The 26,773-nt window shown below is 38.6% G+C and overlaps 2 protein-coding genes across 5 annotated transcripts in view; both read left to right on the plus strand.

Annotated features, from left to right (window-relative positions):
• The window catches only part of ELF1 (E74 like ETS transcription factor 1), a 103,700-nt gene extending 89,994 nt beyond the window's left edge, over positions 1-13,706 (plus strand). For all 4 annotated transcript variants that reach the window (XM_040623273.1, XM_008706786.2, XM_008706787.2 and 1 more), the window contains 4 exons: positions 2,652-2,735; positions 3,449-3,641; positions 4,957-5,406; positions 11,683-13,706. In XM_040623273.1, coding sequence (XP_040479207.1) covers positions 2,652-2,735; positions 3,449-3,641; positions 4,957-5,406; positions 11,683-12,280 — 1,325 coding nt within the window. In that variant the 3' untranslated portion in view covers positions 12,281-13,706. The remainder of the gene's footprint in view (positions 1-2,651; positions 2,736-3,448; positions 3,642-4,956; positions 5,407-11,682) is intronic.
• A 9,387-nt stretch (positions 13,707-23,093) lies between these two features.
• Positions 23,094-26,773, plus strand: part of SUGT1 (SGT1 homolog, MIS12 kinetochore complex assembly cochaperone) — a 39,595-nt gene continuing 35,915 nt past the window's right edge. The window contains exons 1-2 of the mRNA XM_008706785.2: positions 23,094-23,286; positions 23,371-23,428. Of these exons, the coding sequence (XP_008705007.1) occupies positions 23,249-23,286; positions 23,371-23,428 (96 nt within the window). The 5' untranslated portion in view covers positions 23,094-23,248. The remainder of the gene's footprint in view (positions 23,287-23,370; positions 23,429-26,773) is intronic.

The following is a 26,773-nucleotide window of genomic DNA, read 5'->3' on the forward strand; positions in this document are numbered from 1 at the left end:
TAAACATTTAATGCATACTTAACATGTGACCCGGCCATTCTTCTACTTAGTATTTACCCAAAAAAGATGAAGTCATACATTTCTAGAAAAACATCTGCATGAATGAATGTTCTTAGCACTTCTATCGGCAATAGCCCAAAACTTGAAACAACCTAGATGTCTATCGACTGCTGACTGGATGAACAACTTTGTGGTATATCTACTCAAGGAAATACCACTCAGCAATAAAACAGAATGTACTGTTGATACATGCAACAAAAGTGGATGAATTTCAACATAATTATGCTAAAGGAAAGAAGCCAAATTTACATATAATATATACGTAAATATATGTTTGTCTTCATATAAAATTGTGGGAACTGCAAACTAATCTATGACAGAAAATCTATCAGAAGTTGGCTGCCTTTGGATTGGGCAGAGTGGGAAAGGTATAAGGATTGCAGAGGGGTACAAAGCACTTCTGGAGGTGAGGAATATGTTCACTATTTTGAACATAGGGATGGTTTCACAGGTCAAGACTTACGTTGGAAGATATCAAATTGTAGATTTTACACATATGCAGTTTCATTGTATGTCTGTTACACTTCAGTAAAGCTGTTTTTAAAGTGAAGGACTAATATCCTAATTAATAGTGGAAGACTGATGTGAGAAGGAGTCAAACAGAACACATAATATATGGATTAAACAGATTAGTCACTGTTTAAAAGAGCATTAGTGAGCTCCAACATAGACCTGATATGGAATAAAAAATATGAAAGGGTTTGAGATGTGAGGATTGAATGAAAAGGTCTACATGTTTAATCAAAGCTCCAGTAAGAGAGACCACGTAGAGCAAGGAAGCGGCAGTATTCCAAGCTAACGACAGAGTTTTCCAAAGTGACATTAATCTCAACATGGTGAGTCCTAGGTAGCATAACTCAAATCCAGGCCTAAATACATTATAGTAAAAATGCAAAACACCGCCCCCCAACCCCCACCCCCCAAAAAAGATGAGATGAACAAACCAGCGAGAAAGTACATTACTTGGAGAGGATTGATTTTTAGATTGGCAGCTTAGAAGTTCCCAGTAGAGGCTGGAAGTGTTGGGTATCTTCAAAGTATTGAGAAGAACTGTCAACCAAAAATTCTGTATCCAACTAACATAAAACTCACATGAAGGCATGCCACCTTGAATGGTAAGGAAGATGATGGAAAGGATGGATATTGGGTAGGTTTATCAGCTGTCACTGTCTTGACTAAAACTAGTGGTGAAAACAGTGGGAAAAAAGAAAATGATGTTATCGATCAGAAAAAGTAGGTAAATAGAAGGCATAAAATAAGGTGGCAGGAGGGCTAGGAGCTAACTGAAGTCTTTGCTCTTAATATTTGTTATCATTAACGCAGTCACCCAGAAGTATCTGCCTCATGAATGGTTCCCTGCAGATGTCTGCAGGCATGGAAGTGAAGATAGCTGGCGGACTGGGTTCTATGTTTATACATTAAGAGGGGCCTGAAGAGTGACTTTTTTGATCCACTTTTGATTCTTACCCTAACTTCAGAATTTTTCCTATTCGGTTTGGGGATGTGTTGTTACTAACCTTGTGGCATTAGGTCTAGAATTCTGATCTTCTAAGTTATTGCCCTATATTATCCTAACCCAGAATTCACCCTCGTGATCTAGACCAGAGAGAGTCAGCCTCAAGAATGTTGGGGTAAAGGGGCACCTGTCTGCCTCACGCTATGGTAGAACAGGAGACTCTTGATCTTGGGTCTTGAGTTTGAGCCCACATTGGGCAGAGAGATTACTTAATTTAAAAAAAATGTTGGAGTAAAATATACTAAAGTATCCGTTTATGCTTACTTTTCATTGTTTTTCATGTGCAGAAAGGTAGTCTGTCCAGATGGCATGATCATCTCAGCATAAATCCTGGGCAAAATTCCACCAACTTGTGCTTCTAGATAAATGGGGCAAAAGAAGATCACAAACAAAGCTCGGGTCAGACTACAGTTAGCACCGTTGAAGTGGACTCAGAGATTGAATCATACGTTAACTGTAAAGTTTGTTTTGCTGTGAATTAAAAGGAGTATAGAAAAATGAGAGGTTTCAAAATACATGGGAAAGTGAAAGTTGACTATGTAGTTCACCAGAATTTTGCCTCACGCATTTTTTGTGTATCTAGAGTTTTGGGAATTTTCCAGTATTTAAGAATGACCTGTATGCGGATGGGAGAGAAGCTGAAAATTGACTTCTCTTATTGTAAAAAGCTTATATAACCAACAGACTGGTAAATCTGTATGGCTTACTTTTTGAGCCCAAGTCTTACCAACATCAGGAATATTCCCCCACATTTTTAAGAAAGCACCGTCAGTTTTGTTGCCTCACAATGTTTTAAACTTAACCTCACTTTTATAAGTGAGCCGACGTATCATTTCGTACACAAAAGCATTTGTGATCACACCTACACTAATGATAAATTTTCACTGAAGTTATTTTCCTTTTGAGTAAATAGCATTTTAGGAAACCAGTATGTGTGGTATTCTGTATATATATATAAAGTATTTGGCATATGAAATTTAGGATAAATGACCAAATAGCATTCATAAACAGCTAAATTGTCCATTTTCTCTCAATTTTGATGGCAAATCCTTACACAGAGCTGTTCTGTTTTCAGGGAGAAAAACGAAACCTCCACGACCAGATTCCCCAGCCACTACGCCAAACATATCTGTGAAGAAGAAAAATAAAGATGGTAAGGGTAAGTATGATAATTTCCTTACAACGCTTACAGGTCCGATAACATTTAGATTGCTGTAAAATACCTACATATCATAGGTAAAGTCCACCAGCTCTCTTGACTTATTGAAATGGATCTTCTTGCTGCCAAATGCTCATAAGGTACAAGTTGGCACCTTCTGTAAAGAGTCTGGTGATAATGGAGCCCAAGAAATCCATTTAAGAGATTTTTTTTAATGTACCTGTCAAAATAATCCATCCTTTAAGATTGAGCCTTTTGAAAGATTTCAGCAAGGTTAGCTTTTCAGTTCGTAGACACTTTATAACATTGTTTTGGAGTTCTACTATTTTCGTAACTGCTGCCCAAATTTGAAGAAAATTGTTAAGGTCAATCCACTGGCTGTGATATAAAGAGAACAACCATTGAAAGGTTTTGTACCACACTTCACTCGGTCTTTTATGTTATGGTTCTTAAAGAGGTAGGGAAAAAGTCATCTCAGAGTGCTTTCTTCTTAAGTCGTCTTCAGTCTAATTGCCAAGATTGCTCTGTCCAGATGTCTTATATGGGACGAATAAAAAGACCTATATTGAGACCCTAAAAATTATCACCAGTGCTAACCAAATTGTGTAATATTTTTGTATAATTATAGAGGGAACTGCCAAGACTTTTAGTTGGGTTTAATTTTGCTCTTTTCCAATGAAATTTTGGTCAAATAGAAATTGCTTTTGTTTCAGGAAACACAATTTATCTCTGGGAGTTTTTACTGGCACTGCTCCAGGACAAAGCTACTTGTCCTAAATATATCAAATGGACCCAGCGAGAAAAAGGCATTTTTAAACTGGTGGATTCTAAAGCAGTATCCAGGTTGTGGGGAAAGCACAAAAACAAACCTGACATGAATTACGAGACCATGGGAAGAGCTCTCAGGTACATGAAGTTTCTGTACCTCATTGTGTTAAGAATATTGTTTCCTAAATACTAAAAAGGTAGCTTCTAAAAAGGCAGAGGATTACAAAATTGGTGAATTTTATTATTGAAGTGCTAAAACTGCGCCACTTACAGAAATCAGTATGTATTTAAATTGAAATCTTATTCTGATCTGGGCAAATGTTTTTCTTTAAAAAAAAAAGTCTTCGTGCAAACCACAGATATTTTACTTAGAAAGGGATTAGAAAATGCAAACTGCCATAAATCCTGCCAAAACAGGAATTATAAATTGGCCACAGGGCTCATATGTTTTGAGCCGTTAACCTTGGATTCAGCACAAAATTAACAAGTAGTGGTAATGCAGGTACTTAATAAGAGGGTACATTTTTTAAATGTAAATTTCAGGTACGATCTGTATTATGTTGGAATAAATGCTTCAAGAATAATATTAGACATTGTGAACATTTTGAACTAGGTAGGGTATTCTTTCATTCCTAAACTCACTTTTGGTGTGTTTTTCTGTGATCCAGTTATCTGTTCTTCAAGATATACATCTATTAGGGAAAGACTTATTGGAAGTAGCAATCATCTGATAACTTGATAACCTTCTTAAACCAAAACTATTTAGTTACAGTTTGTGTGTGTTTGTTTTTTTAACTCACATTTTTTAGATTCTTTTTTTTTAATATTTATTTTGTTCTATTAGTCACCATACAGTACATCCCCAGTTCTTGATGCAATGTTCCATGATTCATTACTTGCGTATAACACCCAGTGCACCGTGCGATACGTGCCCTCCTTAACCACCCATCTAATTAAAATCAGTGACAAAATTGGAATCACTTCTATTTATACCTCGTTAAATTTTATATGGAAAACCGAATCCAATTCACTGAACCAAACTTAAACTGGTAGGGACATTATAATAAACTACAGAAGAGAAATAAACTCTTGAGGTTTGTGGTAGAATTGATTATTCTGGCAAGTTGGAAGAAGGGGACACGAAGGAAGAAAAATGAATGACTAGGATAACCCATATATTTTATCAAAAATCCTCTCATCAGAATTGGTTTTAGGTTTAATTGATAATAAGGATTTTTTTTATCTGTATGTGTATTTTACATTTATTTAGAAAAGACTGTGTTTAATTATACTATCTTATATGGAATAACTGCCCTTCATTTTGAAATTCTTCTCCTACTTGTTTCCAACTTTAAACTTCTGTTTATGATTAAGGAACTTTAATTTTGTTGAACATAATTTTAATTTATGTTTAATTGAATAAAATATTGATAAAATTGTCTGCTTCAAATAGGTACTATTACCAAAGGGGTATTCTGGCAAAAGTAGAAGGTCAACGCTTGGTGTATCAGTTTAAGGAAATGCCAAAAGATCTTATTTATATAGACGATGAGGACCCAGGTTCCAGCATAGAGTCTTCAGATCCATCACTGTCTTCAACAACCACTTCAAGTAGGAACCAAGCGAGCAGATCGAGAGTATCTTCAAGTCCAGGGATAAAAGGAGGAGCCACTACAGTTCTCAAACCAGGGAATTCTAAAGCTACAAAACCCAAAGATCCCGTGGAAGTTGCACAGCCATCAGAAGTTCTGAGGACAGTGCAGCCCACACAGTCTCCATACCCCACCCAGCTCTTCCGGACTATTCATGTCGTACAGCCAGTACAAGCCGTCCCAGAAGGAGAAGCAAGTGTAACCAATAGCATGCAGGATGAAACACTGAGTTCTTCTGTTCAGAGCATTAGGTGAGAAAACCAAAGTTATCGATGCATATCATTATGTGATGTTTCGGACCAGAGTCCTCATTCGTTGATGACTCTGGGTCGGGATTCAGAAGTGAAAATAAAAATTATATTGATGTTAAAGCTGGAAATCTTGCTCAGCAGATGGTTTTCAGCAGCAGTTATGTTACGTCAGTCCTCTCATTGTATCAGTGATTCCTTATTTTTAAACTTTGTCATTACTTGATGTTATTCTATCCATTTAAATCTAGTCCACTATACCTTTGTATAATTCGACTGATCCATACAAGAAGGGATCCACATATTAGAAAATCCAGAGAATGGTTTCAGATCTTTTTTTCAAAGTCAGAAGCCGTAAAAATTCTACATAAATTGACATATTGTGACCTTCTGGAATGTAGTGAATTCCAAGAAATAACACTATTCCTTGGGAGGATCCTGTCACGGAACAGTTCTAAAGTTCAAAGAGGTATGGAGGCCAAGAATCTAAGGTCCACTTTTTCAGGCTTTTAGAGTGGCAGAAATTGGAAGAATAGTTTTTTATCAGTCAAATCAAATTTGCCTCATAGCCCCAAGAAAGGTAAGAAACAACAAATTGACCAAGAAAACCTTATCAGCTTTAGACTGGTCTTTTGCAGAATTTAGGACTGGTCTTGCTGGTATAGAATGGGGGAAAAAGAGGAAGGCAGAAAATTAAATGGACGTTTGCAGTATTTTTTCTGTTCTTTTTCTACTCTCAAAAGTTTCCAGAATATGAATTATAATAAAATATAGGAGCCTTTCCAAATCCAATAAAAATGATTCTTTGATTACTTTCATTAGTGACTTCAGTCTCAACATTTGTATATTCCAGAATATAAATGTCAGGGATTTTGTTCAGTTGACCTTGAAGTAACTCGCATTACCCAGAATCAAGGCAAAGTTAGATGTTCCAGTCTTCCTTGTATGGTCCATTTAAACTTTTGGCATCATGAAAATTGACTTGCAAGGAGTATAAAGATGACATTTTTCCCATTTTAATTGGACAGGAATGCTAAATCTTTAACTTTATTTAAACTTTAACTCCTTTATTAAGGAGTACTTTAACTTTATTTAAACTTTATTTAACTCGCTTATTAAAGGAGTACTTATTTATCTCTCTGTTTGCCTTCAATATTTTATTTTCCTCTAGGTCAATTATTGGTTATGTGTGGTGACTGGGTATCTAATTGGATGTGATTCCTCTCATTGGTTTCTAGGCTCTTTGTCATCTTATCATGTATTTGCGTTGATAGGAAACAGTACGTGGCCACAGTTAATCACTAGGATCCCCTTCTTGGAGTGATTCAGTTATTTTTTAGCATCTGTAATCAGTTTGCTTTTTATACCTTGAGGATAAAAACAAATACCTGCCCCCTCCAATAAAAAATCCCACAGATATGAAACTATAATACACTCCCTAGCCATGATTTGCAAACTGTCTTCTCGTGTACTTTTCAGAATTTTCTTTTCCAGGGTCCCTGACTACCCTGGATTATTCTGTGGACTCCTTGCTTGCTTCAGTCCAACCTATATAAGACTCACAGCTTTGCTGTGTTACCTTCTCACAGCTTTTGTTCGATCTGTGTCGCACGCAGAGAACAGTCAAATTTCTGAAGCTTCAGCTACCAGCTCTCACTCTCTGCTCATGATTCCTTCCTTGCCTTCTCGCTAAAGCTGACTGCTTGGCTGCACCGTAGTCCGGTCAATGAACCAGGTGTTGCGGTTGACTTGAATGCTCATCTCCTCCTGTATTTCAATCTGTAGGAGCCACATTTTATTCATTGTCCTTCTCCTACCACTTAGCCTAGTGTCTAGCACATAACATCCCTTCAAATTTATAGAACTTACTTTCAAGTAGTATATATATTCATTCTGTATCTCCTCTCAGAGTTACAAGTTCTCTAAGTGGACTGTTTATATAATGAAGAAATGACAAAATTTAACTTTTCAAACTTTAAAACATACGCGCTTTTTGAAAAACTCATTCTATATTTATGTGTTATGTACACACACACACACACACACACATTCTTCGTCATTCCTTCGACTTAAAAAAATTCTTCTCTCTTTTGGCTGTTCCTTTTATTTGTATCTCCCAAAAATTCTGCTTATTTTAAAGCAGTTAAACCTTTTATGGATGCATTTTATTCCCTGAAATTACTAGCTGTGGAAAGGCCAAAGTTAATGAATAATAATACTCTTTGAAGACTGACAGCTGCTGACTATAATGGCTCAGGTTTTGCTGCTGTTCCCTTCCCTTATATAGAAAGAAAGAAAAAGTGTTAAATTTCAAGCAAATTGTATGTATTACTCTGAAATTTTAATGTATTATTAGAATCATTTTTCATTAGATTAATTCCTTGCTTAGCAATTTATTTTTTATTTGTATTTTTTATAATTACCCCAACTTTTCGTTATGAAAAATTTCAAAATATCGACAGATTAAAATAGTGCAAAGAACACCTATTTACATCCTCCTAGATTCACAGTTGATAGCCTTATTTGTTTTTGCTCAATATTTGTTTATAACCTTTTTTCTGTTTGGCTATTTGTCGAGTAAGTTGACATCCTTACGACATTTCGCTCCTAAACATTTCAACATACAGGTCTTAAGAATAGAGAAATTATCCTAAGTAACCATATTGTCAATCCTAAGAAAAATAACAGCACTTTGGCTATATTTTTCTTAATTTTGTAACTACTTATCAATAAAATCGAAGACCATTTAAAGATTTTTTTCTGTAGCTAAGAGAAGATGGAATATACAGGCCTATAATCTAATGAATTAGATTATTAAATTAATGTAACAACAAGAACTAACACTTTGAAAGCACTCTGTATTTCATACACTTTTCCTTATATTAATGTCTAATATCCTCCCTGATCAATGAGATAGAGGTAATATTATTCCTATTTTACAGATGAGGAAACCAAGGCAAGGAGAGGCCAAGGAGCCTGGTCACATCTAGTAAGTGGTGGAGACAGTGTTTTAATGCAAGCAGCTTAGTGCAAAGCAGTGAGCTCAATGATTTGCCGCCCTGCCTGCTGATTCACATAACTGTCATGAATTACCAGTTATTTACAATGAAGTAGCAACATGTTTTTTCTTTTCTCAATTTTTCTTTGCTCGTGTCTTTTTATCTCATATAATTGCATGTATCTATGTGGAAATCTATTAAGCTTTCCTTAACTGATTTATGGTGTATATGCTCAATTTTTACAATTTGATTTTGACTCTGGCTTCATGTTATTTAAAGAAACAACTACAGCAAAAGTAAACCTCTGGTCAAATTTTTTCCTAAAATTGTCCCTTGGTACACTTGCAAGTTCATATACCTACCTAGCATAACTTCTTTCTCTGTGATATTTATTCAAGCACTAATAATTAGTCTTAGGGTCTTTGAATAAATTAGCCTCTAAAAATGTATCATGTGTAGTTTACTGTAAAAGCAAAGTAATGGAGTAGGAAGAATGTAGGCATAACTTTCCAGTCCTCCAACCTTGTCAATTATTAGATATAACATTGAATTGGACTAATTAACTATTCTGAGTCTGTTCCCTCATCTGTAAAATAAAGGTAATAACTTTACAGGTGATTGTAACAGTTAAATGACATTCTTGACACCTGAGTACATACGCAGGAAAAACTAATGTTATATTGTATATCTTTCTTAGTCTCAGAAAGTTTGAGGTATTTTAAATTTCCAGTATTGTACTACTGGTTACAAGCGTCTTAGGAAATTTTATAAAGTAGTTAACTATACTATAACCTTTGTTATATAAAATCACCAGACATAACTGACTGTTCAATTATTTTTTTTTTAAGATTTTATTTATTTGACAGAGATAGAGACAGCCAGCGAGAGAGGGGAACACAAGCATGGGGAGTGGGAGAGGAAGAAGCAGGCTCATAGCAGAGGAGCCTGATGTGGGGCTCGATCCCACAACGCCGGGATCATGCCCTGAGCCGAAGGCAGACGCTTAACCGCTGTGCCACCCAGGCGCCCCTGACTGTTCAATTATTAACTAAGAAAAAATAATTTAAAATTTCTGTGGTTGGGAAAAGGCTGCATAATATTTTACCTTTAATCTCTGAATTTTTTATTAGAGAAAATTATTTTAGAATTTGTTCAAATAAGCCAGATATTTACATTGTAGATATTATAGGTGAGTATATGTATTTTCTGGCAGATGGCAGTCAGGTGTTTTGAGAAAAGGAGGTCTTTTTCTAGTTTGAACAAAAGCATTGAAAGTCTGGTGGTAGCCCTGATTAGCAATATGGAAAATTTCCAAGTACATTATTGCTTGTGCCACACCTGAGGGAGGAAAAGAGGAAGGTGGAGTTGTGTATTAAAGGTGTGTGATAGCCCACAGTTTAAAGATATAATAGACAATATTCATCTTTAGCTGAAGTTATTGAGGACCGAAGAAGTGGCAGTGTGTTGTAATGGGTAAGAACAGAGGCCTTGCAGTCAGATGGCCTCTTTTCTTATCTAACTGGTCACCTTATGCTGGCTCTTCACCCTCTTTGTGCATTAATTTTTTATAGGTAAAATGGGGATAATAGTACTTACCGGGTGGCAGGACTACACATATTTCTAGATACAGTCTGTGTGCTTACTATGTACTATGTGTACTATTTTATCTTTATACACATGTACATGAACTCTTGTTATGGGAAGCCCTTTATTTAAGAAATGATCTCTGGCTGCAGGGTCAGGTACCATACCCAGGCTCAGATTCCACTGAGATATCCTGATTCAGGTAGGCAGGGGGGAGAAAGGCACAGTATATTTTGGAAAAGCTGCCTGACTCCCAAAGTTATTCTGTATTCTCCCAACTCTTCCTTGCTTGACCAATAGTATCAGTAAATCTGGCCTTTATTTCTAGCCATCCCCTGCCCACCTATTTAATCTTCATTACCTGACTCATAACCTTTTCTAGCTCTGTTCTTCAAAAGAGCTGCTAATATCCTGCTCTAGACTGACCCCCTCACAGTGACAACTTGGTCGGAATCTGAACTTGGAAATCAGAATCATAGCACAGTGGGTAGGCTCTAGTCATCCTGTGTCTTTCCACTTGCTTTGAGTTTCTCTTAAGTTGCACTGAGTTCTCTTTTCATATTTCCACCTAGCCCATTTATTTTCTCCAGAGTTTAACTTCTCACATATGTGACAGGCCACATAACTGTAACTTACTAAAATTTGCCTATAATAATCTATGTGCAATGATTAACATTCAGATTATGGGGCCAATCTAGTTGTTAATCATTTGAAGTAGCCATCTCTATTTTTTTTGTAAAATAGCTTTACAGAATCCATAGGAGTTGAGATCCAGATGCTGAGTTTTTTCAACTGCATTTGTTTTAAATTAACAATGGCCGTAACTATAATTTTCGCAGCAATGAACATTTAAAATTGGATTGACTCACAATATCATTTATGAATCTCTTCAGTAACTGGGATTAATAACCTTACATAAACTAGGTTTACATCAAAGGATTTTATGTTAAATTGTAGCTTTATGGCTAGAATCTGTGAAGATCATTTGAGCTGAGAAAACTGCTAGAACATGCTTCTATTTATTTTTGCCAAAGCTTGCCCTTATTTTTTGCTATCTCTGGCAACCTAAAGAGCCCTTATGAGTTAATAATATTCATGACTTGTTTTATGTGATATGATATGGACTGTGAACTATTAAATTTCTTCTAAAAAAAAAACAAAAAATTTCTTCTGATAGTTCTGTCACGTATACATTTAAGACCAAGGTGTTTTTTATTTTAGTGACTTGCTCATTTTTCCTCTCTATATAGAAAACAGGTTGAAAACAATTACAATCCTGTGAAGTTTGGTGATTGTGGATGAGCATTGTCCCTCAAGATTAAAAATAATGAGAGTGAATCCAATACATTTGTTTTGGAATTCCCAGTTTTCTTTCAAGCAGCTCAGACATCGCTTCTTTGCCAAGCGTTTTGATATCCTCCTCCTTCCCAATGAAATTGCTTCCCCGTATGCATTAACGTGGCACTTGGCACAGACTTTCTTCCCCCCATAGATGGTATCGTAGTTAATGCTTGAGAGTTTCGTGTCGGGCATTCCATATAATACAGGGTCCGGTATGATGTTTTTGCTGAGTCGAAGACATGGGAAGCAGCATTTCAAATGTAGGACTCCTGTGTTGTCAGAACGACTCATCAGACATTAACGTTTTAAATTATGCAGAATATGCTGATTTTCTGTTATTTCGTCATGTCAATAGGACTATCCAGGCTCCAACCCAAGTGCCAGTGGTTGTGTCTCCTGGGAATCAGCATTTGCGTACAGTGACACTCCAGACTGTGCCCATCACAACAGTGATAGCCAGCACGGATCCCTCTTCGGGTGCTGGGTCTCAGAAATTTATTTTACAAGCCATTCCGTCGTCGCAGCCCATGACAGTACTGAAAGAAAACGTCATGCTGCAGCCCCAGAAGCCGGGCTCCCCTCCTTCGATCGTCTTGAGCCCGGCGCAGGTGCAGCAGGTTCTTACCAGCAACGTGCAGTCCCTCTGCAATGGCAGTGCCACCGTGGCCTCGTCTCCGTCCTTCGGTGCTACGACCCCCGTGGTGACCTTTTCTCCTCGAAGTTCACAGCTTGTTGCTCACCCACCTGGTACTGTAATCACTTCAGTTATCAAAGCTCAAGAAGCAAAAACTCTCATGCAGGAAGCGGAGAAAAGGGAAGCTGAAGGTAATTTGAAAGAAGACAGTGAGAAGACTGAGCCGCAGCCCTATGTGATGGTGGTGTCCGGTTCCAACGGCTGCGCCTCTCAGCTCGCTCTGAAGCAAAACGAAGTGCTGGAACCCAACTCTTTTTAACTAACGTACCAAAGGAATTATGGGTGATTGTTTTTTAATTGAACATTTTCAATTGTCTGCAAACTATGTGATTGATTCCAAGAGAAATTCTGCAGAGGTTCCTAATTTTGTAGTTAATTGTTAAAAATATTAGAGTTAATGTTGACTTTGTTAGATGAGGGAGGGACCCCACGTGCTTCTCCTTGTTTTCCAAATGTTTCAGAATTCAGTTGTGAAGGAACAGCCATTTTATACTATGAAGACCTCCCTTTCAGATTTTTTTTTCAGTTGCTATATCATAAGCATTTTTAAAGTTTCTTTTTTAATTTTACATGGTATTAGCTTTTCTGATTCTTTTGTAAATACAGTACTTCAGTATAAGGCAACAGGAGATTTATGTAGAACTATGTTCATTCCATTCGTGTAAGTTAAAATCTTGACTCTTTCAAATGCAGACACCTATTTTATACTTTGTTAAAATTATTTCACTTAGGTTGACTTTAGTTGGTTGCACTGTATAAGGAACTATGAATATGTAAAAAATAACATGAGAGATTAGAAAATGTCCATGATATGGCTGAACCGTACTTCAGAAGCAGGATGGTACAGAAGCATCAGCGTAAGAGTAGCTCTCCTGCTAACTAGTTCTGTAACGTTGGGCAAAGCCACTGGATCTTTTTGGGCCTCAGTTCTCACAAAAAAGGAAGCGAAACATTGGATTAGATTTGATGATCTCCAGTTTGCTTTCTGGTTCTAAATTTGAGGTTTCTAGTTCAAATATTTTAAAGTTAAATCAACTAAAACATTATCAATTATTTCTTAATGTAAATATAGCTAACATATTACAGAAAAATAAGTGGCCCTACAAAATTCATTCTTCTGTTATCTGTAAGATCTGCTATGAATCTGAATTCTTCCTAAATACTTTGTTCATTAACTCTTCAGGCCACTGTGCACTGTGGTCCGTTAGTAAACTTATGTTGCCAAGTGCTAAATGATATACTGCCATTCTGAAAGAATCAAGGCTCTTGCTTAAGGGTCCGGAAAGCAACCAAGCCTTGGGCTAATCTGGCTGAGTAGGCAGTTGCTATAAAAGCATAATTGCTTTATATTTTGGGTCATTTTTTATTGGGAGTCGGGGGGGTTGCATACAAAGATAATATGCATATATATCTAAGTCTCTGAAATGAAATAGTTTTTAGATTACTTTTCAACTGTAAATAATGTACATTTAATTTCACAAGAAAAATTGTTTTCTGCAAATTTTCTAGTACAGCGAAGGAGAAATTTTTGTAGATGAAAAAATCATTATGTTTAGAGGTCTAATGTTATATGTTTTCATATTACAGAGTGAATTTGTATTTAAACAAAAATTTAAATTTTGGAATCCTCTAAACGTTTTTGTATCTTTAATTGGTTTATTATTAAATAAATCATGTAAAAATTCTCCATGTTTGTGTTTTCAAGCAAATGTCTCTTAAGAACGAGTATACAGAAAATGCTGCTAGTATTTACAGTGTTATTAAATGTTTGTGTAACAAGCTCCATTGGTCAGATAAGAATTGCAGAATTGTCATCCTCTCCTTTTTCCTTGCTGCTGTGCCAAACGGTGGCTTCCAGATGGCACACTATGGACCACCAGGCTCCGAAAATTAGGAAACCATAAAATTTCTCAGCAATAATATTCAACAAACTTTAAAAACCAAGTTTTCTAATTAGAAATTAGATCAGTTAATTGTTAAACTTGGGAAACATGGAAACAGAATAGAAGAAAATTAAAATCTCAATGCAGTACCACTGTACACTTACTCATTTTCTCATGTCAGTTAATACTCTTCTAAAATGTGATTCTAGGGGCGCCTGGGTGGCACAGCGGTTAAGCGTCTGCCTTCGGCTCAGGGCGTGATCCCGGCGTTATGGGATCGAGCCCCACATCAGGCTCCTCCGCTATGAGCCTGCTTCCTCCTCTCCCACTCCCCCTGCTTGTGTTCCCTCTCTTGCTGGCTATCTCTATCTCTGTCGAATAAATAAATGAAATCTTTAAAAAAATAAATAAAAAATAAAACGTGATTCTAGAAGGAGCATTTCTGTCTCTGAAGTCAGAAACAGAGAAGAATCTGAATGAATAGGCCTTGCTAAATTTCCGCATTTACCACCCTTCGCTCATACCCTTTCTCCTGTCATTTTTCCCAACTTTCCACTCCTTATCGAACCTTGTATGAAAACGCTTAGGCTTAAGCATTTCTCTGAGTCTTCATTTCCATATGAGGGCTCTCATGTCACGTAAAATATATTAAAATAAACATGCTTTCCTCCTTGAATCTGTCTTTGTCAGGCTGATTTTTAGGTTCAACTAAGGACCCTAAGAGGGTCATGGAAAAGTTCTTTCCCTTCCAGAACTCTAACATGATCTCATTGTACTGAACTCCTGAACGGGAGCGTAGTAGTGCTCCCTCGGTACCCGGCCTTGTACATCAAATCATTGATTCAACATGTGTTTGTTAGGGAAGGACCTGTGATGTTACTGTCCCTGAAACCCGATTCTTTCCTCATTTTCCATTCATTCTTTAACCCTCTCCAGTATTGCATTTGCCCTCACTATTACCCTGAAATTACTGTTGCAAAGGTCCGTAGCTCATAATTAATTTCCATATTGCCAAATTTCTATCCTTCCTTATCCTCCTTGGCCTTTCCAGTATTTAACCTTTTATAGCTCACTCTTACTTTAAATCCTCTATTGCCTTCACCTTTGTGCCCAGCTTGTTCCTGTTCTCCTCCTGCCTTTATAATAATTTCTTTGTATTGCTCCAGAGACTTCTGCAAATGTTGGAGTTCCCCACGTTTTATCCAACGATCACTGTTCTTTTCATTGACCTCACCTTGTCCCTTTCCGATCTGTTCTCCCCAATGCAACAGGAGTGATGTTTTAATTATGTCAAACACTTCAGTGTCGAGCCCTTCCTTACTGTCCTCAGACAGTTGATGTCCTTCATGGCCTTACCCCTTCTTGGTCCCACCAGCCTTACCTTCAAATTTTACTCTCCAAATCACAACTGTCAGTAAAGATTGGGATGCTTTCAGTTGCATGAAACAAACAAAAGCCCAATTCAAAATTATTAAATAGTACAAAACAAGAAGTCTGGAGTTAGGCTTCCAGGTTAGTTAATTCAGGAATTCAGGGGTCATAGTGAGCAACCAGATTTCTTCCCTCTCTGCTTTCCCAGCCTCAGGATTTTGGTTTCATTTCTGGGATGCTGTAGTTGCCAAGACAACTACAGTAGTTCCTTCTATGTTTCTGTTTATTGGTAAGAAGACCTTTCCCAGAACACCCTGAGCAGCCATTTCCTCAGAGCTCATTGGCTAGATTGGTCACATACCCCTTCCTAAACCAATTGCTGGCCAAGGAAGTAGGATTACCATAGATGACTTAGTTGTGTGTTAGGGAGATAGACAAACCAAATTAGGGCTCCATAGCAAGAAATAAGGGAGGAATGATATAGTCTACTGTCATCCATAGACATCCTCCTTCCTTTGCATACACTTTCGAAAGTGCTCATGCCTACATAAAACATATTTCTTTCCCAAAGAGAGATCAGCCAAAGTCTCATCCAGTTACTTGATCCAGTTTCATGACTAGGATGTTCGGGATGAGGCGCAGTCCTCTTTTTCAGATCAGCCGTGGCTCCCTGGTTCCTTGTCCTCCCCAGCCACATCTAGTATGAGCGCTCAGAAAAAGATTTTTTTTCCCGGGGTTTCTCAGCTTTAGAATACATTTCTTGATGGTGTACGTTTGATCCCCTATTCCAGGGTCACCATATTGCCGCCTGGAAGAGCTGTGTCCTCAGTGCCTTCCATCCTGCCTCTTAGACATACCTGGCCAGTTATGCATACCAGGGTCAGCTGGGGGGCATTCCACTACCAAATACCAAACTGTCAGTCTGAGTTCTTAATCATTAGCTACAGAAATGGATTCTGGCTTCTAGCATAAAATAAATTTTATTAGAAGAATATTGTGTAGCTCATAGAAAAGACAAAAGGACTAGAGAATTGGGGTCAATCTGAGTCACACAGGTAGGAACAAACTGCGCAACTAGTCTAGCAGGGAAATTGTAGCCCCTGTTGCCAAGCACTGCACACCGAGCTTTGTATTACTGTCTCTACTGCCTTAGGAATTTGATCTTGGTAGGAGTGCTACTGCATCTAGAGAGAATTAACCACGGTGCTTCCTTGATTCATTGTGTTAGCTAGCTACCAATTTATGTGACTGGCAGAGCCTGGGTCAAGTGTCCCGCCAGGACTTGAACCCCAAGGGGAGTTGAGAAAGCAAGTTCAGCTTCTCAACTAGTTTGGCATTTTCAGCTTCTATAGAGGAGGCTGCCTCAGTGGGAATTAAGACGCAAGGAATCCCCCAAACACAAGTGGGCTGAGATTCTGAGCTGCCCATCAAAGAATGACCTATGTCTTCTGTGAGGGGAACATCTAGATTTTGTGGAGCTTGAATTTACACAATTTGGTGGTTGAGTGGGTGAAGGGGACGAAGTTAGGAAAAAAAACCCTGCATTTGCTGTCACTGCACAGTTTATCTCATTCTTTTTAAAAAAGAATTATTTTAAGTAATCTCTACACGCAATTGGGACTCAAACTCATGATCCAGAGATCAAGAGTCACATGCTCTTCTGAACGAGCCAGCCAGGTACCCCCAGTTTATCTCATTCTATTTGGCTAGCTTCTACCTGTTCTTTGAACCTCAGCTTAGATATTACTTCCTCTTGAGAGCTTTCTCTGCGCTCTTAGAAGCTTCCCACTGCTGTCATAGAGCCTTTTAATTTCTCCCATTTGGGCGCATACTACCAGGATGATAGTAATTGCCAGCTGATAGGTGTGATTCCAACACTATAAGAGCCAAACTTGTAGTCATCTTAGTACTCTCAGTTCCTAGTGTATTCACTGTACATACTAAATACATGACTAAACTACATGTTCTCCTTACCCATTTTCACACTAGTTTCCTCATGGTGCTAACTACCATCTGTATGCTGATGACTCTCAAATCTTATCTCTGGAGCCAAACTTGCCTTAAAAATAGCTTTATGGAGCTATAATTGGCATACAATAAACTGCACATGTTTAAAAAAGTATAAACTCATCGTCACAATAATCAAGTAGTGAACAAGTCCAGGTTTGGTGAACATTACCCTAAAAGTTACCTTGTGCCTCTTTGTAACTACTCCCTTCTTGCTGTTGCTCCTTGCTCTTCTTGGCCCATTCCACCCCTTAGTTGACCACTGATCTGCTCTCTGTCACATTAATTAGTTTGCATTTTCTAGGATTTTATATAAAGGGAATCATAGAGTATGTACAATTTTTTTGTCTGGCTTCTTTTACTTAGTGTAATTATTTTGAGATTTATTCATGTGTGGTGGGTATCAATTTATCAGTCCTTTTTTTAAAAAGATTTATTTAGTCTACAGAGAGAGAGAGGACCTAAGTGGGAGGGGCAGAGGGAGAGAGAATCTCAAGCAGACTCTGTGCTGAGTGCGGAGCCCGACGTGAGGCTTAATCTCAGGACCCTGAGATCATGACCTGAGCCAAAACCAAGAGTTGGACATTTAACCTAATGTGCCAGCCAGGTGCCCCCGTGTATCATGCCTTTCATTACTTAGATTTCATTGCATGGATATACTACAGTTTGTTTATCCACTCACCTGTGGTTGGATATTTGAGTTGTTTCTATTTTCAGCTATTACCATTAAAGATGCTATGAGTATGCCTGTACAAATCTTCATATGGACATAGTATTTTCTTATCTCTTGGGTAAATACCTAGGAATGGTCCGGCTGGGTCATTATGATGGTTGTACCATTTTACATTCCCACCAGCAGAATATGGGTTTTTCAGTTGCTCTACATCCTAACATTTTAGCCATTTTAATGGGTGTGTTGTGATATATTATGGTTTAACTTACATCTTTCTAAGGACACTGATTTTGAGATCTTTTGATGTGTTTTTGTGACATCCACATATCTTCTTTGATGAAATGATTGTTAAAATTTCTTGCCTGTTAAAAATTCTGTTGTTTTCTTATTACTGGGTTTTGAGAAGTCTTTATATATTCTGTATGCAAGCTCTTTATCAGCTATATGACTCGCAAGTATTTTTAAAGTGCAGAAACCTTTTTAATTTTGGTAAAGTCTAATTTATCCTCTTAAGAATACATGCTTTTGGTGTCACATCTAAGAAATCTTTGCCTAATTCAAGGTCAATAAGATATTCTTCCTTCCAGAAGTTTTAAAGTTGTTGTTGTTGTTGTTGTTGTTGTTGTTTTAGTAAGATTTATTTTAGAGAGAGAGCACATGTGATTGGGGGTAGGGGCAGAGGGAGAGGGAGGGAATCACCAAGCAGACTCCACGCTGAGTGCAGAGCCCGATGCAGGGCTTGATCTCACAACCCCGAGATCATGACCTGAGTAGAAACCAAGAGTTGGGCACTCAATTGACTCAGCCACCCAAGTGTCCCTAGAAATTTTAGTTTTAAGTTTTACATTTAGGTCCGCAAACCATTTTGAATTAATTAAAAAAAATTTATTTGAGAGAGAGTATGTGCACAAGCACAAGTGGAGGGAGGGGCAGAGGGAGAGGAAGCAGCAAACTCCCCACTGCGCAGAGAGGCTGACACAGGGCTACATCCCAGGATTATGACCTAAGCCCAAGGCAGATGCTTAGCAGACTGAGCCACCCAGGCACCCCAAGATGATCCTTTCAGCTACCTACCCTGAATTACCTTTGGACCTTTGTTGAAAATCAGTTGTCTATGTATGTACAGGTGTTTTTATGGACTCTATTCTATCAATCTGTCTATCTTCATGCCAATACACAAAGTTGATGTGTTGAAATCAGGTAGTGTTAGCTCTCCAACTTTGTTATTTTTCAAAGTTGATTTGACTATTCTTTGCATTTCCATTTGAATTTGCAGACTCAGTATGTCAACTTCTGAAACAGTAAAAGCCTTTGGGGTTTTGACTGGGATCATGCTGACTCTATAGATCAATTTTGGAAGAACAAACATTTTAACAATATTGAGTCTCCATAGATGCCTCTCCCTTCGTTTAAGTGTTCTTTAATTTCTCTCAGCAATGTTTTGTAATTCTCAATGTATACTTTTTGCACATCCTTTGTCAGATTTTTTAGTATTTAATATTTTTGATGCTATTGTAAATGTCATAAATTTCAAATTCTGTTTGTTGCTGACTTTGTTTTAAATCTTTCCATCCTATTTGAGGCATGAAAGGCACAAATCTTATGTGTATAACTCAATAAAATTTTACATCTGAATACGTTGATGTAATTGCCACCTAAATCAAGACGTGTAACATTTCCTGCATCCAAGAAGCTTCCCTCATGGCTCTGCCCGGCTAGAAGATCACCTTCTGGTATCCCTTAAAACAGTGTTTATCTTCATATAAATGGAATTGATCAGGATATACCCTGTCTAGCTTCTTGAACTCAGCATTATGTATGTGAGGTTCATACATATTTTTGTGTGTCTTGATGGTTCATTCTTAATCATTGCTCTATAGTATTTTCTCCTATCAAAGGACATTTCCAATTTTTCCTACTGTGACTAATACTGTAATCAATATTCCTGTACACAAACATATGTACTCTTTTCTCTTGGGGATATGCCTAGTGGTAGAATTATTGGGTAATAAGGTATATATAGGACTAGCTTTAGTAGACAGGGTCAAAAATTTTTCTAGGAGTGCCTGGCTGGCTCAGTCAATGAAGCATGCAACTCCTGATCTTCAGGTTTTAAGTTCAAGCCCTACATGGGCTGTAGCGATCACTTAAAAATAAAAATAAAAAAATCTTAGAAAGTTTTCTAAAGTAATTACACCAATTTATACTCTCACTAGCAATATACACAAGTTATAGGCGCTCCACTTTGCCAAGGCTTGGTATTGGAATTCCTTTGAAACAATTCTGGTGAGTGTTTAGAACTGAAGCACGATTTTAATGTTCCTAATATAGCTATTGATGTAGAACTTCTTTTCATATGCATATTGGCCATTTAAATACTATTTGAAAATCAACCAAAGTAGTTCACTTAACACGTTAAAGAAAAAATAGACATATTTCAATAAAGGCAGAAAAAAGCATTCGGCTGTTGCATGCTCTTCCCTCTGATGGTACAGCCAAGAGAAGAAGCCTATTATCACTATGCTAGTCAACACTAAATGAGACATACCAGCCAGTGAAACACCAAGAAAAATAAATAAAAGGTATAATCATTGCACAGGACATTAAACCATCTTTATTAACATGACAAAATTGTAATCATAGAAATTCTAAAAGAAACTACAAGGTATTAGAAATAATAAGAGAACTTGGTAAGAAGGCTAAATACGAGGTCAATATGTAGAAATCAATACTGTTTCTATATACCAGCAACAAAGAAATAAAATATGACTTTTTAAATGTCATTTAAAATAGTATTTAAAAGCCAAATACCCAAGTATAAATTTAATAAGAGATACGTGAAGCCTCTACAGTGCAATTTACAAAATACTGCTGAAGGAAATTAAAGACCACTCAAGTAAATGGAAGGTGTATGAATGGCACTTATGGGTTGGAGAACTCAATATTAAGATGTCTGTTTTCCCCAAAAGATCCACAGAGCCAATGCAAGTCCAATTAAAATTCCAGCAGGGTTTTTTTTTTAAAGTTGACAAGCTTATTCTAAAATTTATAAATAAATGGAAATAAATTTTATAAGATGTTTAAAATAATGGAAATTACAAAGGACTTGGAATAGCCAAGGCAACCCTGAACAGTTCTGGGACTTCAAGACTCATTATAAAGCTACATTAATTATGACAGTATGGTACTGGTACAAGGTAAGACAGACCAATGGAATGAGAACCTGGAAAGAGGCCTACCCATGTATGTCATCCATTTTACAACAAAGGTGCCAGAAGAATTTAATGGGGGGAATGACAAATGACAATCTTTTTATAAATAGGGCTGGGTCAACTGGATATCCATATGGGGGGAAATGAACCTTGGTCCCCGTCTCCTACCTGTCATAAAAAACTAATGAGATAAATTATAGACCTAGATATCAAATTTAATTAATAAAGCATCTAGAAGAAAACACACAAAGAATATCTTCATGGCCTTGCAGTAGGTGAAGCCTAATTAATAGGACACGAAAAGCACTGAACATAAAATATCCGCAAATCCAGCCCATTTTACCTCACATATTTTTTAAAAATATTTTATTTATTTATTGATTTGACAGAGAGAGAGAGAGACAGCAAGAGAGGGAACGCAAGCAGAGGGAGTGGGAGAGGAAGAAGCAGGCTCCCAGCAGAAGAGCCTGATGCGGGGCTCAATCCCAGGACTCTGGGATCACGCCCTGCGCCGAAGGCAGTCGCTTAACGACCAAGCCACCCAGGCGCCCCTTACCTCACATAATTTCTGTTCTTACCTTTCCGTCCATCCCTACAATCACTGACCTACTTAACAGAGTCACTTTGGCTTGTAACACTCTCCCAACAGTCTCCCTACAACAGTTCTTTTCCCTTTAGTCATTGTTTCATAGCACAGACACAGTAATACACTTTTAAAAATGCAAATTTGACTATCATTGCCTTTTAAATTAGAAATTCTGTAATAGGTTAGCACCGGTATGCGAATCACATCCAAGCTTCTCCGAAGACCACAGGCTAGTCCTTTATGACCTGGCATTTCACCTACCTCTCCAGGGAGCTTCTAGCTTGACTTGTGGCTCTACCAATTTTAGAACTCACATTATTGTTTTTCTAATACACATCCTAGTCTGTCCAAACTGTGCTTTCCATTTCCTTCATACATTAATTCTAATTTAGCTTTTGAGGCTGAGGCTCAGATATCACACCTTTGAGGAAACCGTCCTTATAACTTATATAGGGTCATTCCTCTTTCACTTTAGTTTAAATTTCTGGAGGGCATATTAACACGTTGAATCCCAGTTAGTTTAGATTTTGGATGTAGTAGACACTCAAGTCCATTTACTTGTTAATCTCTACTGACTGAGAAACTCACTCCCACTCCCTCCTCCACCATGGAACTTGCTGGAAGCTTCTATCTGATCTTCGTCTGTCAAACGGCGGTGAGGGAGAATAGGACCGACTAGGTTGGAAAAGTAGAACAGTACTGACATAACCTCAGGCCACCTTCCTCCCTTCGGTGCCTTCGGATGCGACAGGTTTTCTTCTCAATCGAGGAAGCCAACTACGAAAAAAAGCCTTGGACTGCGGAGCTCTGGGTAATGGAACAGTACAACTGCACCGGAACCAAAGGGCTTCCTTAAGTCTAGCATCCTCAAGGCCAGAACGATTTCCGGCGAGTACTTGTCCGTTAGGATTCCCAGCGCATAGATCACAGGATCTACGCGCAAGCCGGAACTATGCTCCCGGAAAAGAACACGAAGCGGCGAATGACGTCACGGGTCCCGAAAGGCTCGGCTGCCTCCGGGAGCCATGATGAGAACTGTGGTGAACTGTGATGAAAATGGAGCCCGATGTGCCTTGTTATTAACAGACGTCCAAACTCTCCCAAACGCCCCATGTTCCTGTGGAATAACAGTACGCTACAAAAGTGCTTTGGGAAGCACCTCTGAAGGCTTTTTTGGAGTGCGGAGGCGTAGTGGCAGACAGGGCAAGCGTGAATAGCCGACGCCTCCGTAACCATGGCTGCGAAGGGCGGGGACTGAGAGCGCTGGTCACGGGACCGGGGCCGGGCCGGGAGACAGTCCTCCACGGTCCCAGCCGGCCCTGCGCACGCTTTTCGTCTCCCCTCCCCCGCCCCGCCACACGCTGCGTGGCTGCTCGTTGGCTACTTAGGACGGAAGCTCGGTTGGTGCTTCTCCAGAAGTTTCCCCCTTGGGCGGCGGCGGCGTAACTCATAACCTCGGTGGTAGCAGCTCTAACAGCAACAGCGATTTTTAGGGATGGCGGCAGCTGCAGCAGGACCTGCAACAGCCCAGAAGTGCGTGCTTTCTTTTTCCTTGCTATTTATTTTTATCTCTCCCCCCCCCAACTTGGTTAGTGAGCATGTCGTTTTCCCTGGCAGGTTTTCCCGGAGCTTCTCAGATGCTCTGATCGAGGAGGACCCCCAGGCGGCGTTGGAGGTGAGAGAACCAGTCTCAGCTTCCTCCACTTTTCTTGGGGGAATGCGGCCACGACGGGTTCCGGCGGATCCCCCCTCTTCCCAGCACAGCCTTCCTGGGGCCGGGGTTGCTGTTTTTATTGTGTATCAGCCCTAATGCTGACAGCCCCTGTCTCTCCCTGGTTCCATAGTGGCCCAGTTACTCCAGACCCTTGTTCTTGCCCCCTCCCATTCCTAGACCGTTACTGCATCCTCTTAGCTCCTTGGCAATACCTTCTCTGTTTCTGGGGGGCGTAGTTGACATTCATAGTTGACCTGGAAGGAAATTTTTTTTAATGGCATGTGTGGTTAGAAGTGAAGTCTAGGGTTGATGATATTTGTTAATTCGGTTTTTCATTTGATGATCATCCTTGCCCTTTTTACATAACCAGATGTTGTGCTAAGTGCAGACTACTGGAACAAAAACCTTTTCCCGTATGTCTCTGAATATTTCTAGATGTCCTGTTACTGTTCATTATTAATTTATTTATCAAAACAATTTATTTGGAATTGCCTTATGCAAGACACTGATTGCTATGGTTTAAAGTCTTGTTTATGTATTTAACTGACTTACAAGGCACTTTGTATGAAGTGAAGGACTATAAAGCCAAAAAGAAAAGTCAAAAGAGCAAGAGTTGAGTAATTTAAAATAATAAAGAGAGCCCAAGCTAAGGATCCTAATGCAGTTGGTTGCAAAATTTAGGCAGGGGTTTCTTGCTTTGAAGCAGAAGGGAAAAAGGAAATCAAACCTTGTTGGGTTGTTATAATCTAATATAAGTAAGGTTAGCAGTTTGAGGCAAGAGAAGTTTTTTTTACTAGCTAGGACCTTAAAAGAAATTTGCCGTGTGGGTAGTAGAGTCTCTCTGAAGAGGCGATGGTTGAGCAGAGACCTGAGGGAGTGAGCTCTGGGGAAAAAACATTCCAGGCAGTAAAAGAGCCATTGCAAAGAACCTGAGGTAGGAATGAGGTTGGCCTGTACAGGGAGCAGCAAAAAGGCACATTTAACTAGAGTGGGATGACAAAGGAGTAAGTGATGAGGAGGTGGAAAGGAAACCACGGGCGGCTAAGTCCTATAGGGCTTTTTAAGTTGGAGTATTTTTTTTTTTTGGATCTATATGTGAAGGCCCTCAAATAAAATGGTTGGCTCATCAGTTATGCTATGTTTCCTAATGAGGCTTCCGGGATCAGTGTTAGAACAGTATTACAGGAGGTACTGAGCGTCTTTCTTCACAATTCATTATGTCATCTAGACAGCTGTTAATTTCAGATTCTGTGTTTATTATGGTCCTCTTAGCCCCAGTGCCGCCTTTGGAAATACAGTTTATATGAGTTGCCTTTAAAGGAAATTATTGTAATGAATTTTGTTGTCCCTTTCCATCCCTTGTTTAAAAAAAATTTTTTTTGACGTATGCTATATGATAAATCTGAAGTTTCTAACTACCGAAGTTGTAGTTTTGTATATGTATACCCCCCAGGTCAAGGTAGAGAACACTTTCATCACAATTCCCTCATGCTGTTTCTCAGACAATAATTCCCCTTACCCACCAGGTAACTCCCATTCTAATCTCTGTCAGCATCAGTTTTGCTTGTTCTTGTACTTCCTATAAACATAATAATGCACTAGTTACTCAGTTGAGTTTGGTACTCTCATATGAGATACGTCCATGTTGTGTGAAGTGGTATTTTTCATTGCTGTATAGTATTTCGTTATATAAAAGTAGAGCACAATTCTAACGGACGTTTGGCTTATCTCCAATTATTAGCTAGTATGAATAAATCCACTGTGAATTTCCTTGTAGGTGTATTTTGGTGAACACACACACTCCTTTTTGGGGGGGTATATATACCTAGGAATGAAACTGCATAGAATAGGCATGTGGTTAGTTTTAGTACCTTGTTCTTAAAGTGTGGCTTTTGAACCAGCAGCATCAGCACCACCTAGGAATTTATTAGAAATGCAGATTGTTGGACTTCATCTGAGATTATTTGAAGTCCTTACAGCTCATGTGGTGTAGTACTTACCCTTCCATTTTACAGAAGAAAACTGAGACCCAAAGAAATTCTGATGATCTGTCATAGAGATGTATATAGCCAATTAGAGGCAGAATGGGACCCTCAGGACACAAGTTTCCAGACTCTTAGTCTAGTGCTGTAGAAAAGTAATTCTCAAAAGTATCATCCCGAGACCAGCTGCAGTAGCATCACCTGAGAACTTGTTAGAAATGCAAATTCTGGGGCGCCTGGGTGGCTCAGTCAGGTGTCTGCCTTCGGCTCAGGTCATGATCCCCGGGTCCTGGGATCGAGCCCCCCACGTCGGGCTCCTTGCTCAGCGGAGAGCCTGCTGCTTTTCTCTCCCTTTGCTGCTCCCCCTGCTTGTGTGCTCTTTCCCTCTCTCTCTGTGTCAAATAAAATCTTAAGAAAAAAAAGAAAAACGCAAATTCTCAGGACCCACCACCTACCTGAGTCAGAAACTGGGAGTGGGGTTAATGATCATGATAAAAACCAGCTGTGTTAAGAGACAGTATTTTTTTATTTTTAATTATTTGTTTATTTGAGAGAAACAGAGTGGAGGGGAGGGGCAGACTGACAGGGAGAGGGAGAATCTTAAGCAGGCTCCCATGCTCAGCCTCTTGCGGGGCTAGATCCCACAACCCCCAAGATCATGACCTGCACCAGAATCAAGAGTCGGATATTTAACTGGGCCATGTAGGCTCCAGGAGAAAACGTTCTTTTTAAAGCTTGAGGTGACCTCACAGTTGACCCTTGAACAACCTGGGTTTGGCCTGCGTTGGCCCACTTAAATACGGTTGTTTTCTAATACGTGCAGTACTGGAATTGTGTTTTCCTTATGACTTTCTTAATTTTTTTCTCTTGCCTACTTTATTGTAAGAATATAGTATATAATACATATACAAAATATGTGTCAGTTGGCTCTTTATGTTATTGGTAAGGCTTCTGGTCAACAGAAGGCTGTTAAGTTTCTAAGGAGTCAGAAGTTATATTCGGATTGGATTTTTGACTGGGAGGGTCAGTGCCCCTAACACACCTCATTGTTCAAGAGTCAACTAGTTATTTTGAAATCAGGACACTTGATGATACATCAGTTAAAATATTGTATTTTTATATAAAACCATCCAATTAGGATTAAAGAGGGAATGTTTGTATCAAGCTGATTCACATTTTTCATTCATTCAACATATAATAGTGTATATTAGTGGTGAATTTTGTACCGGGAGGCTGGGATCTAAAGATGAAAAGACTGCATTGAGGAAGTTTGCAAGCTAGTGGAGAGAAAGACAAGTCACCAGATTATTAAAATACAAGGTAA

The sequence above is a fragment of the Ursus maritimus genome, unplaced genomic scaffold, assembly GCF_017311325.1.
Source record: "Ursus maritimus isolate PB19 unplaced genomic scaffold, ASM1731132v1 scaffold_10, whole genome shotgun sequence".
NCBI lineage: Eukaryota > Metazoa > Chordata > Mammalia > Carnivora > Ursidae > Ursus > Ursus maritimus.